General features: G+C 43.4%; 1 protein-coding gene across 1 annotated transcript; it reads right to left on the minus strand.

Moving 5' to 3' along the window:
- Positions 1-2055: 2055 nt before the first annotated feature.
- On the minus strand, positions 2056-2367 carry LOC113340599 (antimicrobial peptide 1-like). The gene has a single exon (XM_026585724.1). The coding sequence runs from the start codon at positions 2365-2367 to the stop codon at positions 2056-2058; it is 312 nt and encodes a 103-aa protein (XP_026441509.1).
- Positions 2368-13658: the final 11291 nt, after the last annotated feature.

Here is a 13658-nt window from a genome sequence, read left to right on the forward strand (position 1 = left end):
GTTGTCCTTCTTGACCTCACCATTTGCTGCTTGTCTCGGCAAGCAGCTCAACCCTCCTGGCTGAGTAAGATGAATATCATCACGCTTCTCGAAGGGTTTTCCCTCGCCTTCGGAGCTAGAATTATCATTTAGTCCTTCCCTATATTGGTCATCGAGTTGTCCCTCGCCTGGGATCAGAGCCTCGCCTGGCTCCATATCGTCGATTCCTTCTGTTTGGGCTCCACCATTTTCTCCTTGGCTCGCACGAGTAGATCGTCGCGTCACTGTTACCTTCCCTGCAACATATGCAATATACTTAATTTGTCTTTTCTTTTAGAAAAATGGGACCCTAAATTTGCAGGTCACATGCAATTACTAAGTCATAGTTCAGACTAGACAGTTTAGTACAGGAAGACTTTGTAGTAGATTTTGGAGACATGTGAAAATGTCAAAACATCCCTCTTTGCATGAGGTGTTGATGATGGAGAAAAAGTGTTTTTTCAGTCCTATCTTTTCGAGGAAATAACTCATTCAACACGCCATACCCCTATAGGGAAAGAATCTAATTATGAAGATTGAGTACGTTTTTCCATTCTAGGAAATATATCTCATCATCTTTTAACTTATGATTTCAAACAAAATTTTGAGTTTGATGACTGATTATATACTCATTAATTCCTCCCTTTGACTTAAATTTAAATTTTTAAGAAGGAGATTCCAATATTATGGTGAGTTTGATGATGAACATCATGAAAAGTTAGTCTTTTTCAACTCTCATGAGGTGACTGCTTCCTTATGTAGCCTACTGACTAGCATATCTTCCCAGCTCTTTCATGGAGGAGATCTTTTGAGCACCGAAGCATTTAGAACTCCATGTTTACTCCGATCTACAACTCTCCTGAGCTACTTGAGGAAGACTTTAAGAATCTTGAAAATAACAAGAAATCTTAAATAAAATTAGTGAAAAAACGTAGATCTGTTGATCTTGAGGTTCTCCTAGACTTCTTAGATCATGAAGATCATTTTTGAGTCCGAGCTATACTCATTCATCTCAACAGAAATCTACTTTGTAGTGTGAAAACACTTCTGTTACAGAGATTATGAAAACAATATAGAGTTGTAGTTAGGGAGGTAGACTAGATCTTCATACCTCCCTGTTTCTAGCGCCAAAATGTAGCTGCATATTTTCTGACTACTACACCCAAGTAAGATTAAAGACTAAAAACTACTTAAACATACAAGATTCATCATGAACAAGATGTAAATAACATGAAATGTAAAGATTGACACAAGCATATAACGTGGTTCGGCCATAAATACCTACGTCTACGGAGAAGAAGATGTTTTCTTATTGATTATAAGGTCTTACCGTTGAAAGTGTTACAGATATCTTCTAGATTTCTCACTTTCTCTCTATCTAAATCTCTCTCAGGAATTCTCTGTAGAAAAACCATCTAAGATTACATAAGTTATCCATCTCCTGGTACATGGACTGGTATTTATAGACAAAATAAACTCGTGGTCGTTTGATCGTCCGAATTGGGTGAGATGTCATCCACCGTCCTAGCTCCCTCGGACTGGTTCTATACAGTCCCTTGCGACGGCATACTTGGTTCTCCCTCCGAGTTGTCTCGCTCTCCCTTGGATCGTGCCGCCCTTCCATGGAGAACCTCGTGCTCCATCGCCTCTGGGTCGTAGTATAGATCTTCCAAGTCTTCTGTCACGATGCCTAACTACCCAAGTCCTGTTCTTATCCTTCATTAAATGCGGTCTTTCTTTTTAGACTTGACCGTCTGAGCAGATTAGACCTTTATACACACGCGTCATTCATGTGGCGCTTGTGCAGTTGCCTCGACTGAGACAAATCCTTCTCACAACGAATGATTCTGTACTACAACCTCATTATCTCATCATATATTCATCCCTTGGGATGTTGGCACGTGGCCATGGGTATTTTACCCACACAAAGCACGTAATGCTATTGATATCATTACGATACATGTAAGCCCATTCCTAAAACACATATAATCGTCTCGTAGTAGAGACTAAACATCCACACATTTGAGAGGAATTCACTTAACACTGGAGGTTAACACTCCTCCATCCAATGCCGGCCCACCGACTGCCGCTGCCGCTTAAAGTAGCAACGCTGTCACCTAAGCAATTCCTTGTGTTATACATTCTAGCAGTTTGACCAGTGTAAGTAAATCGATAATCACCCATATACAAAAGATTGTTGCATCCACAACGATACGTTTGAGATTCGCCGCTGCAACCTGATAAACGATATACTGTGAACGAACTGGCACTTGCCAATTCACTTGCTACAGCCATGAGGACAAAAGCCATGAAAAGCATGGAGAGGGTGTTCATAGTACCTGATGCCATTGCTAAGTGAATGAGCTTCTTAACTCAGTGATTCGGATTGAACTGCCTATCGAAAATAGAAAGCAAAATGAGATCTTTTAGGTTTCTTGAAAAATTGTGTATTTTCCTCTTTAAGTTAGATGCCCATTTATAGTTAAATGTTCCAAGAAGGCGACAAGAATGACTCAATGAGGAAACGTGAATGGAAAAAGCTAGTAGTGCACAGTATCGTAAACGGATATGCTCATTTTCACCTATTATGGATGTGGATCAAAGGAGGATAATAGATATGGGGCTGCTTCAAAAAAAAAAAACTCCGTAATAAAGAAAACATAGGATGGAAAAACTGGTAGATAGTAGTTCGTATGATGGCAAACAAGGCGGCCAGAAATAATCCGCCGAAGCCATCGCCAGCTTTAAAACAGAAGAAGTGATCTTTTACCTACCAAACACGAAAGAAAAAACAAAGAGGTTTTCATTTCGAAGCAAGAAAATCAAGGGCATTCAAAATACTTCTAAGTGAAGAGACGCTTGGATAAGGGTATGAACTATAATGAGATAAAGTTAATTAACCTGTCTCGCCGTGAAACAAAGTTACGTAGCCATAAGACAGGAAATTTTATCCAGAGGACTCAGTGGTGGAGCCAGAAAACAGTATGGACTATGGAGGGGGTAAAAGAAATTTTATATAAATTTAGGGAGATTAATTCTAATATTTAGTGGGCTAAGAGAAACTGGAAGGTATTTTCGTGGTTATCAAATTATTATTTTTTGTGGGAGGGGTGCACTAGAGCGAGGGTTAGTCAACCCTTGGCTCCATCACTGAGAGGACTTGACTAGTCCATATACTAGAGATGGTTTCATTGGTATGAAACGTTCTTCTTTCTCCATAGGCTAAGTCTTATGAGATGAATTCTAAATTAGAAAAAGAACGTTGTCTTGTCTATTCTTCTCATAGCTTTGTTTTTTTTTCTTTCGAGATATATTTCGAATGTAGCGAGATAGTGTCGTTGAATGGCTACACGCAGAAAAAATCAACTTTTCGTTATTTGGTTCCGCGGCGAGTGAAATAGTCCACGGTATATGTGTTGTTCCATTCAGCGGAAGGTAAAGAAAAATGTTTACATTGGATAATTTAGCGTAGCCTTGCTGTTTGGTTTTGCGACTAGTATACTAGAATAAATTTTCCATAAGACATAGGGGGTCATTCTAGATGCTAGATTGGAAGACCATAAGACTAGGACTTATATGATTGATTTCAACTTCCGATATTCAAATACCCTCTATGTATGGAATATCGAGATTCAGCAAAATAAAACATAAATGTGAACACATAAATCACGAAGGCATCCGCGTGTCCACAAACAATGTTCGCATTCATAAATGAAAGACGTCATACACAATATGACGGTTATAAATAGCATAAAAACGATGACTCATCGACTCAGAGTCTTCGGACTCGTCATTGTCTAGTGGAGATTAAGTTAGATCAATCATCCCATAGGGTTACGAAGCATGACCGATCCAGATATAAGTAATCAAAAGTAAATACGATGTTGAAATGTAAATAACACAGAGATTTACGTGGTTCAGCACTAAGGCCTACATCCACGGGGTGTTTAGTTTCACTATGCGTTGAAGGGTTACATATGAAGTCGAATGACTTTAAGTGAAATACGATAATGGAGGAAATGGAAATCATACTTACTCTTCCTATTTATCTCTCCGAGTTCTCTCTTCACTCTTACAGATTGGTCGCCCCTTCTCTCTCAGAGGGGGAGGGTATTTATAGGAAAAATATGCGGGGTCTCTTTTCAGAGACCGTTGAAATCTTATCTTCTTGTTCTCCGTGCCAATCCCGCTGGTGTCTTCGTTCCGAACCGATGCCCCCAGCGAATGTTGTTGATACCGCTGGATCGATGCCTTCTCTTCCTTAGATATCTTGAGACGTACCCTATGGTTAGGGCATTTAATGTGGGTGGTTGGGTTGTCTGCGTGCGACAGTCAGCTTTCTGCAGGTTCCATCACACCCATGTCAGTATGTTTAAACCCTACCGTCGATCTTTGAGTTATCCTTGAGATTGTGTAAAGTAACGTTCAAGGCATTTTTCCCTACTTCTCGGTGGTTCGTAGTTTCAGTGCCCCTTGGTATAGTGGTCCGCATGCCTTCCACGTGTAGATATTTGGACACGTGTCGAGAGATGGATTATGTGCATACAATTTGCCCCTTTTCTTCTAATGTGGGGTTTAGTCAAGGTTAGAAGATATCTGTCGTCATAGTCCTCCTATCTCTCTTCAATAACTTTCCCTGAATTTTAGGGCACGTTCCCCACGCCCTTGCAATAACTTCTTTTCGATTCGTGGGTTGGTCTCAATATTCCTGGTGCTATAAATGGTGGGAGAGAGTTAATTTTGAAATAAATCCACATTCTCTTTCACTCTCTCTCTCTTCTGTCAGTCTTCAACTCTCTGACTCTTCATCCTCTTCCTCTATTATTTTCTTTTGTTCTTTAGTTCTTTACTGTTGGTGCTGCAAGGAGCAGGATATCCTAGGATTTTTCAGAGTTTTGTCCGCTTGTCGCTACCTTCCTTATTCGCCTCTGTAAGCTTGAATCGCATGTACGAGGTTTTGTCCTCTTCTTTCAGTTGCGTTTGTTTTGCTTTTCTGCTGCTGTATTATTGGTTAGGTGATGAAGAACAATTATACAAAAGTATATATACTTTCCCCTATTCTTCATCACTAAACCTATAAACTTCTTGCTCTGTGGATTTACTTCTTTCGTTTGCAACCTACCTAGGGTTCTCCGCTAGATATTTTCTTTTAGGGTTTTCAACTGATGTTCATGATGAGTTCACAAAACTTGAAAAGTTGCACCTTTTGATCCTTATAGTTTGTTTTGTTGACTCTTCGTGTTGTTTTCATGCCTTCTACATGTAGATATGGATGATCATCACCGGGCTCCCTACCAGACTCCGCCACCGAGCCCTCATGGGACTCCTCCTAGGGACCCAGATACATCTCCGCCCGAAGGAGGTCCAGGTAGGTCTTTGCACACAGATCTTCGTGCCCAGAGGACCTCTTATGCCCCAAGTTCTAGAATTTCTTCTGTTAAGAAGGGGTATCAAGCGAGGGGCCCTCAAGGGTCAAGGTACGCTGTTAGTCGTCCCGCGGCTACCCAACGGGCTGGGTCAGCAGCGGTACCACCTAATTCTCATCGTCTCACTGAGCCGCCACTGAATATACATCCTCTTCGCTCAGTTGTTCCTGACACGATTCCTCCCCCTCCTCCGACCGTTCCGAGGAGAGGGAAGATCATTAAAGGCGGCGCTTCAAAGATTGGTTCATCAAGGAATCCGTCATCTAAGATAAAAGTTTCGGACTTCAGTCCCCCGAAGGGGTCTTCTCAAGATCAAGATAAAGATTCCGAGGCCCTTCCCTTGATACGGAGCCTCTCCATTGCCAGAAAGAAGGTAACTTTCAAGAATATAGATCTCGAGGCTTTTAAAGCGAAACACGAACTCGAACACTTCAATGTTAGATTTTATGCTCCTGATGACGATCTTACCTTTGAGATAATATCAAGCTATAAGTACGATGAGTATCATCTGCTTACTACGGTGGGGGCCTTAGAGGCCGGGTTGATGTTGCCTTTGTATAAATCTGGCGATTCTTTCTATTACGACGCCTTATCTAATCGTGAGGGTTCTACTTCCTCTACACACTGTCGTTCCGTGGTGCAGCTGACCGGGAATTATCTTCGTGCACTCAAGGAATGTTATCTTAGTAGCATGGGGCAAACAACGATGACTTGCTATCTTCCTAACCCAGCTGAGCGGGGATGGTCTACTCCTGAGAACTTTAATAGTTGCTTCAGTGATTATGTTAATGGGAGGAACTGCAAGCCTTGGAGTGTTGGTCTTCGTACTATTACGACACCTAGTTGCGGTGTTCGTCTTTTAAGCGAAGTGTGTGGTACCAAGCTGAAATACGTTCCTGGTACCAAAAAGTCAAGCCAGCAGAGGATTTTTCCTAATTGTGAGAGGATTCAACGTGATCATGATTATGAGTGGCATGCTACCGTTATTGAGGTTATTGGTCCTTGGGCTTACGGTTGGATACCTGGTCCACGTGATTGGCGTCCCGTTGTTGGTAGCAAGGCTCGTGAAACTCCTCCCTCTCATTATGGTAATTTCTGTCCGTGGCGGTTAAACTTTGAGCAGATGAACTTTGAATATGCCTGCGACGTTGTTGATATGGATGAGGAGGAGAGTTATGTTCTTCCTCCGAAGAGTTCCGCTGCCGTCGAGGTATGGTTTATTGTTAGTCCGTGTATTTTCCCATTTTCTGTTGAATTTGACATGTTAGTCAAAATGAGGAGAAAAACTCATCGGACTCACTACATATTGGATTTTAGGCAACGAAGAAGAAAAAGCTTGGACCCGTTCAATCCTCTACCGCTGCTGCTGAAGAGCCGGAAATGCCTGATGAGGTGAATAGTCCAGTGAACGAAGACTTTATTGAGGATGACTTGTCCGATGATGAAGAACGTACCGGTACTTCCCCCCATGAGCACGAAGAGTTCCAGCATGATGGTGATGGTTCTGCTGAGAAAGACTTTATTCCTGATGATGGTGCTAACGAACATGAAGATGCCGTTGGAGGAGGTGTGCATCAAGAAGTTGCCCCTGGTGGAGGCCTTGGTCCTCCCGCTACTCTTGGTCACGGGAATGATGGAGCGGGTCCTCAATCTTCGATGCATGTATCTACCCAAGATTTTTCTTTTGAAAAGATTTACTCTTTGGGTGGGCCGGTTGATATGGGTGCTGCCATGGATTTGGCAGAGGATTTCTCTCTATTTTCTCCCAACGATGATTTGGATATTCTTGGCGACGGGATGGGTGGTGACCCCATCGGTACGGGTGACAAGACTGCTGGGGAGGAGAACCGTTCTAGTGGTGAAGATGCAGAAGCTCTTGCTGGCAAGGAGAAGGAGGTTCAAAAAACTTCTGTAGTGACGGGTAATCCTGATACAAGAAAAGGAGTTGTCGTCGAAGGTACTATCATCGATTCATCCTCAGAGGAAATTCCTCAGTTGCAGACGCCTGAAGGTGACGATGTAATCCTTGATTGGATGATGAAGAGCAAGCTGATGTTCGTGCCCCACCCTGCACCGCTGGTTCCTGGTGAGAAAAAATCTGATGCCTTTACTCGTCAGATGATGCAGATGACTCCCGAAGGGAAAGATGCAGGAATGTGGGACAAAGATTTAAGGGGTTCTTCTTCGAAACTCCTAGTTGATCTTTCTTCATCGGTTGCTGAGATGATGGCCATTGCTGATGGCTATCAATATGGTTTTCCTCAACAGCGGGTACTCGAGGTATGTTCTTTAGATCTCTGATTGATCACTCTTAAGAGTCCACACGTAAAATCTAACTTCTACTTTGCTCCATCAGATGATGAGGAGTGAGCATTGCAACCATACTTTGTACCAATTTTTCAGGGCCAAAGCCCTTAATATTGAGGCCAAGCTTCGTCACCGGTAAGAGGAGTTGATCACCACTGAGTCTCTCATCTCTCCTAAACATAAAGAGATAGGATTTGAAGGACAAGTTGAAAGGGAAAGAGGAACTGGGTACTATGGAAGAGCAGCTTCGAACGGACTTGGCTCTTGTTCGCAGAGAGTTGGAGGAAGATCGCAAGGGATCTTCTTCAGTTAAAGGTTCGTGTTCTCTTCGTTATCTTACCTTCGTCTTCTTCCTTAGTCTTCTTGGTGTTCTGTCTGAGTCCCACCCTATCTCCGGCGGGTGACGCCGAAGAGTTGATGTGGCTTCGGAAGGAGAGGGTCCGTCTTGCCTCTCATATCAATGGGTTAGTGGAGAATATCAAGAGTGAATCCACCAGGTGGAATTCTAGGGACGAAGATCATAACAAGCTGCTAGATGGGTTAAGGGCCAGGAAAGCCCAATTTGTTGATATGCAGAATAGTCTTCGTGAGGCCGCTGAATATGCCTTTAGCTTGGCTGCTAGGGTAGAGCAGTTAGAGAGGGAGCTACGTCAAGCTCGTTCTTCTCATGGTCCTGAGGTTACTAATTACATACAACAGCTCGTTCGAGAGAGAGACGATGCTAGGACCGAAGCCCATGCTCTTAGCAATGCTTTGACTGCTTCTCGTGCTGACGTTGCCCGTATGGTCGAGTCCGAGAGGGATATCGAGATGAACATGTATAGGATTAATAATGGGATAGAGAAAATGAATGATGAATTTAACCACCTTCGTCACCATGACTCTATGAAGCAGGTAGAGTTTGATGAGAGTCAATATGCTATCTCAAATTTTCAATTGGATTATAAGAAAATATCCGATGAGTTCAATTTTCTCGCTGAAGGGCGCGACGCTGTTGTTTATGATTTAGAGGCATCTTCGGCTAGAGTCAGAGGTATATGTTTATTTTTAGGTGTGTAAATTCGTATCTTTAATTCCTTATACGCTGCGTTTATTCCTTGTGTAGAGCTTGAGGGAAAACTTCTTGATACAAATGCAAAGCTTAAAGAGGCTCAATCTTCCCTAGTGCAGCAGGAGAGCCAGACATCGTATTACAAAGGTTTAGCTGGTTCTCGTGACGAAGCGGCGACGGAGGAAGCTCAGGAAGTGGCTCGATTGACTGCTTTATTGTCCCAATCTGAGCTTCGGGCTACTGTTATCGGCCACAAGGCTCGTTGTCAGTTGGCCGAGGAGGTCAACAAGGTCTTGACACGGGTCGAGCAAGGCCTCTTAAGGGATCATAATATTGTCAAGAACTATCCCCGTCGCTCCATACCCGAACCTATGACTTTCTCCTCTGGTCCTTCTTCGGGTGGGAGCGTTCCTTCGTCTCAGAAGAGGAATCCCACTAATTATGCTGAGTCATCTAGGAAAAAATAAGTTTCTTTATTTGGGAAGTTGATCTTTGTTGATTATTTGGCTTCAGGCCATTTTTTGGATATAATATTGTTTTCTTGTGTTTTACCCGATCTTGTAATCAACTTTCATGAAATAGATCAACGCTTTTTGGTATATTTACAATTTTCTTCCTACCTGCAACATTTGGTCAGTTAATATATTAGATGCTTAATAAGATTTCAAATGACAAAAGTGTTTGGTTGCGATGCCAAAGGTGTACACCTTCGTGATCATATTGGGACCTATACCCCGCTGGCTAATCCCGGGCCAGAGGATTCCCAGACGGTGGGGGTCGAGGCAGCGTTCCCGGATATGTGGTGAGTTATTGAAATATTTACAAACACCCATTCCGCTGAACCGCTACCTTAGAGTTGGTTGGGTATCTCTTTCTGCTGGATGTCTCCCCCATGGTTTTACACTTATAAACACTTATAGGGGGGTCCTGAGAGATTTTAAGTGAATAATTTCCCCAATGGATAGATTTTTCAAAAAGTTGGATCGTTTTGATTGATAGATTGAGGGCTGCTACTCCTCGTCCATAGATAGAAACATGTTGAGCGAGTACGCTGCTTTCTTCTTCCGGTACTCTTCACGCAGGTGCAGGGATGTGCTGCATTATGGGTGGTATGGTTTGAGATATTTAGCATTCCAAGGGTGTCTGAGGATTTCTCCTTTGAGGTTACGCAGGTAGTATGCCCCGTTTCCTGCGATGTCGTGTATAACAAATGGTCCTCCCCACGTTGGTGCTGGTTTACCCCACTTCTTCTCTCGCTGGTATTGGGGTATAGTTCTCATCACATACTGCCATTCTACAAAATTTCTAAGCTTAACCTTTTTATTTATACTCTCTTGCTAACTTTTGCTGGTAGTTTTCCAGCCTCTGTAACACTGCTTCCCTTCTTTCCTCCAAGTCATCTAGCCTTTCCAACATCATGTTCGTGGTGAGGATCTTTTCCCATGCCTCGGTCTTCGTTGTTGGCATAAGTATTTTCGTTGGTATGACCACTTCGGCCCCATAGGTAAGGAGGAATGGAGATTCACCGGTAGCGGACCGACGCGTGGTTCGGTATGCCCATAAGAAGTTGTGTAGTTGTTCGCACCATCATTTTTTGTGTTCGTCAAATTTCTTCTTGAGGATGAGGGCGATAGTTTTATTTGTGGCTTCGCCCTGTCCGTTGCTCTGGGGATAGATCAATGTTGATTTGTTCTTCCTGATTTTGAAAGTATCGAAAAACATGTCTATGTTTTTTCCTTGTAATTGCTTGCCATTGTCGGATACGATTTCCGCTGGGATACCGAACCTGCAGATGATATTTTGGAAGATGAAAGTGAATACGTCTAAGTCACGGATTCTAGCCAGAGCCTTGGCCTCCACCCACTTGCCGAAGTAGTCCGTGGCTACGATTAAGAACCGTCTTTTCCCTGACCCTTCGATCAGGGGTCCGACAATGTCTATTCCCCATTTGGAGAAGGGATAGGGGCTATCTACATAATTTAACTTTTTTGCGGAAGCATGGATCCTTCTGGAAACCGTTGAAATTCTTCACATCTTTTGGCCATCCTAGATGCATCTCTTATCATATGCGGCCAGTAATTCCCCTGCATTTTTGCCTTGTCCAACAACGATCTCATTCCACTATGATTACCTGCATCGCTATAATGTATTTCTTTTAGAATGAGGTGCCCCTCTTGTCTTGACACGCATCGTAGTAATGGCCCGAGGAAAGATTTTTTATATAAGATCCCGTCGCGGAGGTCATATCTCCTGCCTTGGCTTGTATCTTCCTGGATAGTTTCAGGTTTGCAGGTAGAGTACCTTCTTGAAGGTAAATATGAATCTAATATCTCCAATCTTTTTCCTTGGTAAAATCCTCATCCTCATTTGCTTTCGCTATGATGTCATATTCCATGAAATCATCGGCAATATCCTCCCCTACATCATCCTCAGCAATGTCCTCCCCAACGTTGTCCTTGCGGTGTGTGGCGAGGGATTGCTGAGGGGTGATGGAAGGTTCGTACACCCTGGATACTTTGATAGCTTTCACGCTCTCATCTTTTAACATAGATAAAATGTATGCCAAGGCATCGGCATGCCTGAGTTCCTTTCTGCATATATGCCAAAATTTGATGTTCGGTATCTAGGCTGCCAGTGTCCCGACTAACGCCATATACTTTGAAAGGGTTTCGTCGTAGACATTGTATTCTAGACCTTTTTTCCGTATGACCAGCTGTGAGTCACTTGTCAAGCGTACCTCAGTTAAGCCCATTTCTATTATTAAACGAAGAGCGTGTACCACAGCCTCGTATTCGACGATGTTGTTGGTATGCCCCTTGAACTCTAGTCTCAGCGCATGGAAGATCCTTTCTCCGATGGGGGTGGTGATTACGATGCCTATGCCAGCACCTTCCCGATTTATGGACCCGTCTATGAAGACTTCCCATTGCCTTTGGTTTGTAGGTACCAGAATATCGACAGGGTCTTTTCCATCTTCGGTTTCTGGCATGCCTTAGACTTCCGCGTCATTGTCCAGAGGTAAGTCCGCTAGGAAATCTGCCAAAACTTGAGATTTCTGGGAATGTTGAATTGGTCGAGATGTGTGTTCTATTTTGCTATCCTCCCAACTTTCCCAGTGCTTTTGAGAATAGCCTCTAACGGTGCTTTGCAGGGGACACGAACATAATGAGTCAAGAAATAGGTTCTCAACTTCTGAGTTTCCCATACTAGTGCCAAAATGAGCTGCTCGGTCTTCGTGTAATTCTGTTCCGCCGGGTTAAGTGTCTTGCTGACATAGTAAATTGGATGCTGAATATTCGTATTGGTTTTAACCAGCACTGTGATGACCGCATCATCGGTTGCATCTATATAAAGAGCCAATACTTCGTCAGGATCCGGCTTCTGGAGAATGGGGATTGTTGCCAAGTACTCGAATTTGCATCCATTCTTGAGGATGTTGAAAAAGGGTTTGCATTTATATGATGATCTTGAGATAAACCTCCCTAGCGCTGCTAGGGATCCATTGAGTTTTTGGACTTCTTTCAAGTTCTTCGGGGATGGCATTTCTACGATGGCTTGGATTTTGGCAAGATCGACCTCGATGCCCCTTTTAGTTACTAGGTATCCAAGGAATTTCCCTGAAGTAACACCAAACGTACACTTCTCCGGGTTTACTTTCATGTTGTGCTTCATCATAGCCTCAAAGATATCTCTCAAATCCTGGTGATGATCCGCGCGCAGCTTACTTTTGACCAGCATATCATCTACGTATACCTCCAGCATATTCCCTATCCACGGTTTGAAGATAGCGTCGACCATCCTCTGATATGTTTCCCCCGCATTTCTCAATCCGAAGGGCATTCTTGTGTAGCAATAGAGGTCGTGAGGGGTGTAGAATGATGTGTGTTGTTGGTATTCTTCCGCCAGGAAAACCTGGTTGTATCCTGAGTAACCGTCCATGAAGGACAGTTCTTCGTATCCTTCCACAGCTTCGACCAGTTGGTCGATGCTAGGGAGTGGATAACTTTCCTTAGGGCAGGCCTTGTTGAGGTTAGTGAATTCGATGCAAATTCTCACCCCTCCGTTTTTCTTTGGCACGATGACCATGTTCCAAATCCACGTGGGGTATTTCACCTCCTTGATGAATCCTTCTTTTAGCAACTTGCTGAGTTCCTTCTCAATGGGCTGATGATACTCTGGAGCTATCTTGCGTACCTTCTGTCTGAAAGGAGTTGTTCCTGGTTTTATACGGAGATCATGTTGAATTATCTTCGGATCTATTCCCGGCATGTCTCCTAATTTCCACGCGAAGACATCCGCTTACTCTATGAGTAGTTTGGTTAGCACTCTTTCCTTGCTCATTAATGTTCCTATCTTGATCATTTTCGGATCTTTCTCTGTCCCTATGTTGATTTCCTTAGCGGGTTCCAAAGATGTAATTGTAGGCTTAGGTTCTCCTAGGAGAGGGACGTTCTTTAATTGCTATTTGGTAGACTTCTCTGTCGTCTTGGCTGCTGAGGTACTTGCCTCAGCGCATTGGACGTCGCCCCCCTTCGTCAGGTTTTTTTCTGCGATTCCTTCGAGGTACAAATCAATGTCTTTTTCTTTGGAAGCTTCCTTGTTCCGGCTTCTGCGGGATTTCCGTTGCTCATCTAGCTCTTTATTGAGCTGTTTTTGCATAGCTTGGCATTCCCGAGCAGTGACCTGGTCACCCTTGATCTCCATTATCCCTTCGAGTGATGGGAATCGAAGACACTGGTGATAAGTTGATGTTATCCCCTTGAGATTGTGTACCCATATTCGTCCGATGATAGCATTGTAGGGGGAAGGAGCGTCTACCACGCTGAAACGGGTGTCTATCTTCATCGGTCCTGCAT

Source organism: Papaver somniferum, unplaced genomic scaffold, assembly GCF_003573695.1.
Source record: "Papaver somniferum cultivar HN1 unplaced genomic scaffold, ASM357369v1 unplaced-scaffold_22, whole genome shotgun sequence".
Classification (NCBI taxonomy): Eukaryota; Viridiplantae; Streptophyta; class Magnoliopsida; order Ranunculales; family Papaveraceae; genus Papaver; species Papaver somniferum.

Bases quoted from the DNA above. Each gene is read 5' to 3' on its own strand.
- LOC113340599 (XM_026585724.1), bottom strand. From the start codon at position 2,367: ATGGCATCAGGTACTATGAACACCCTCTCCATGCTTTTCATGGCTTTT.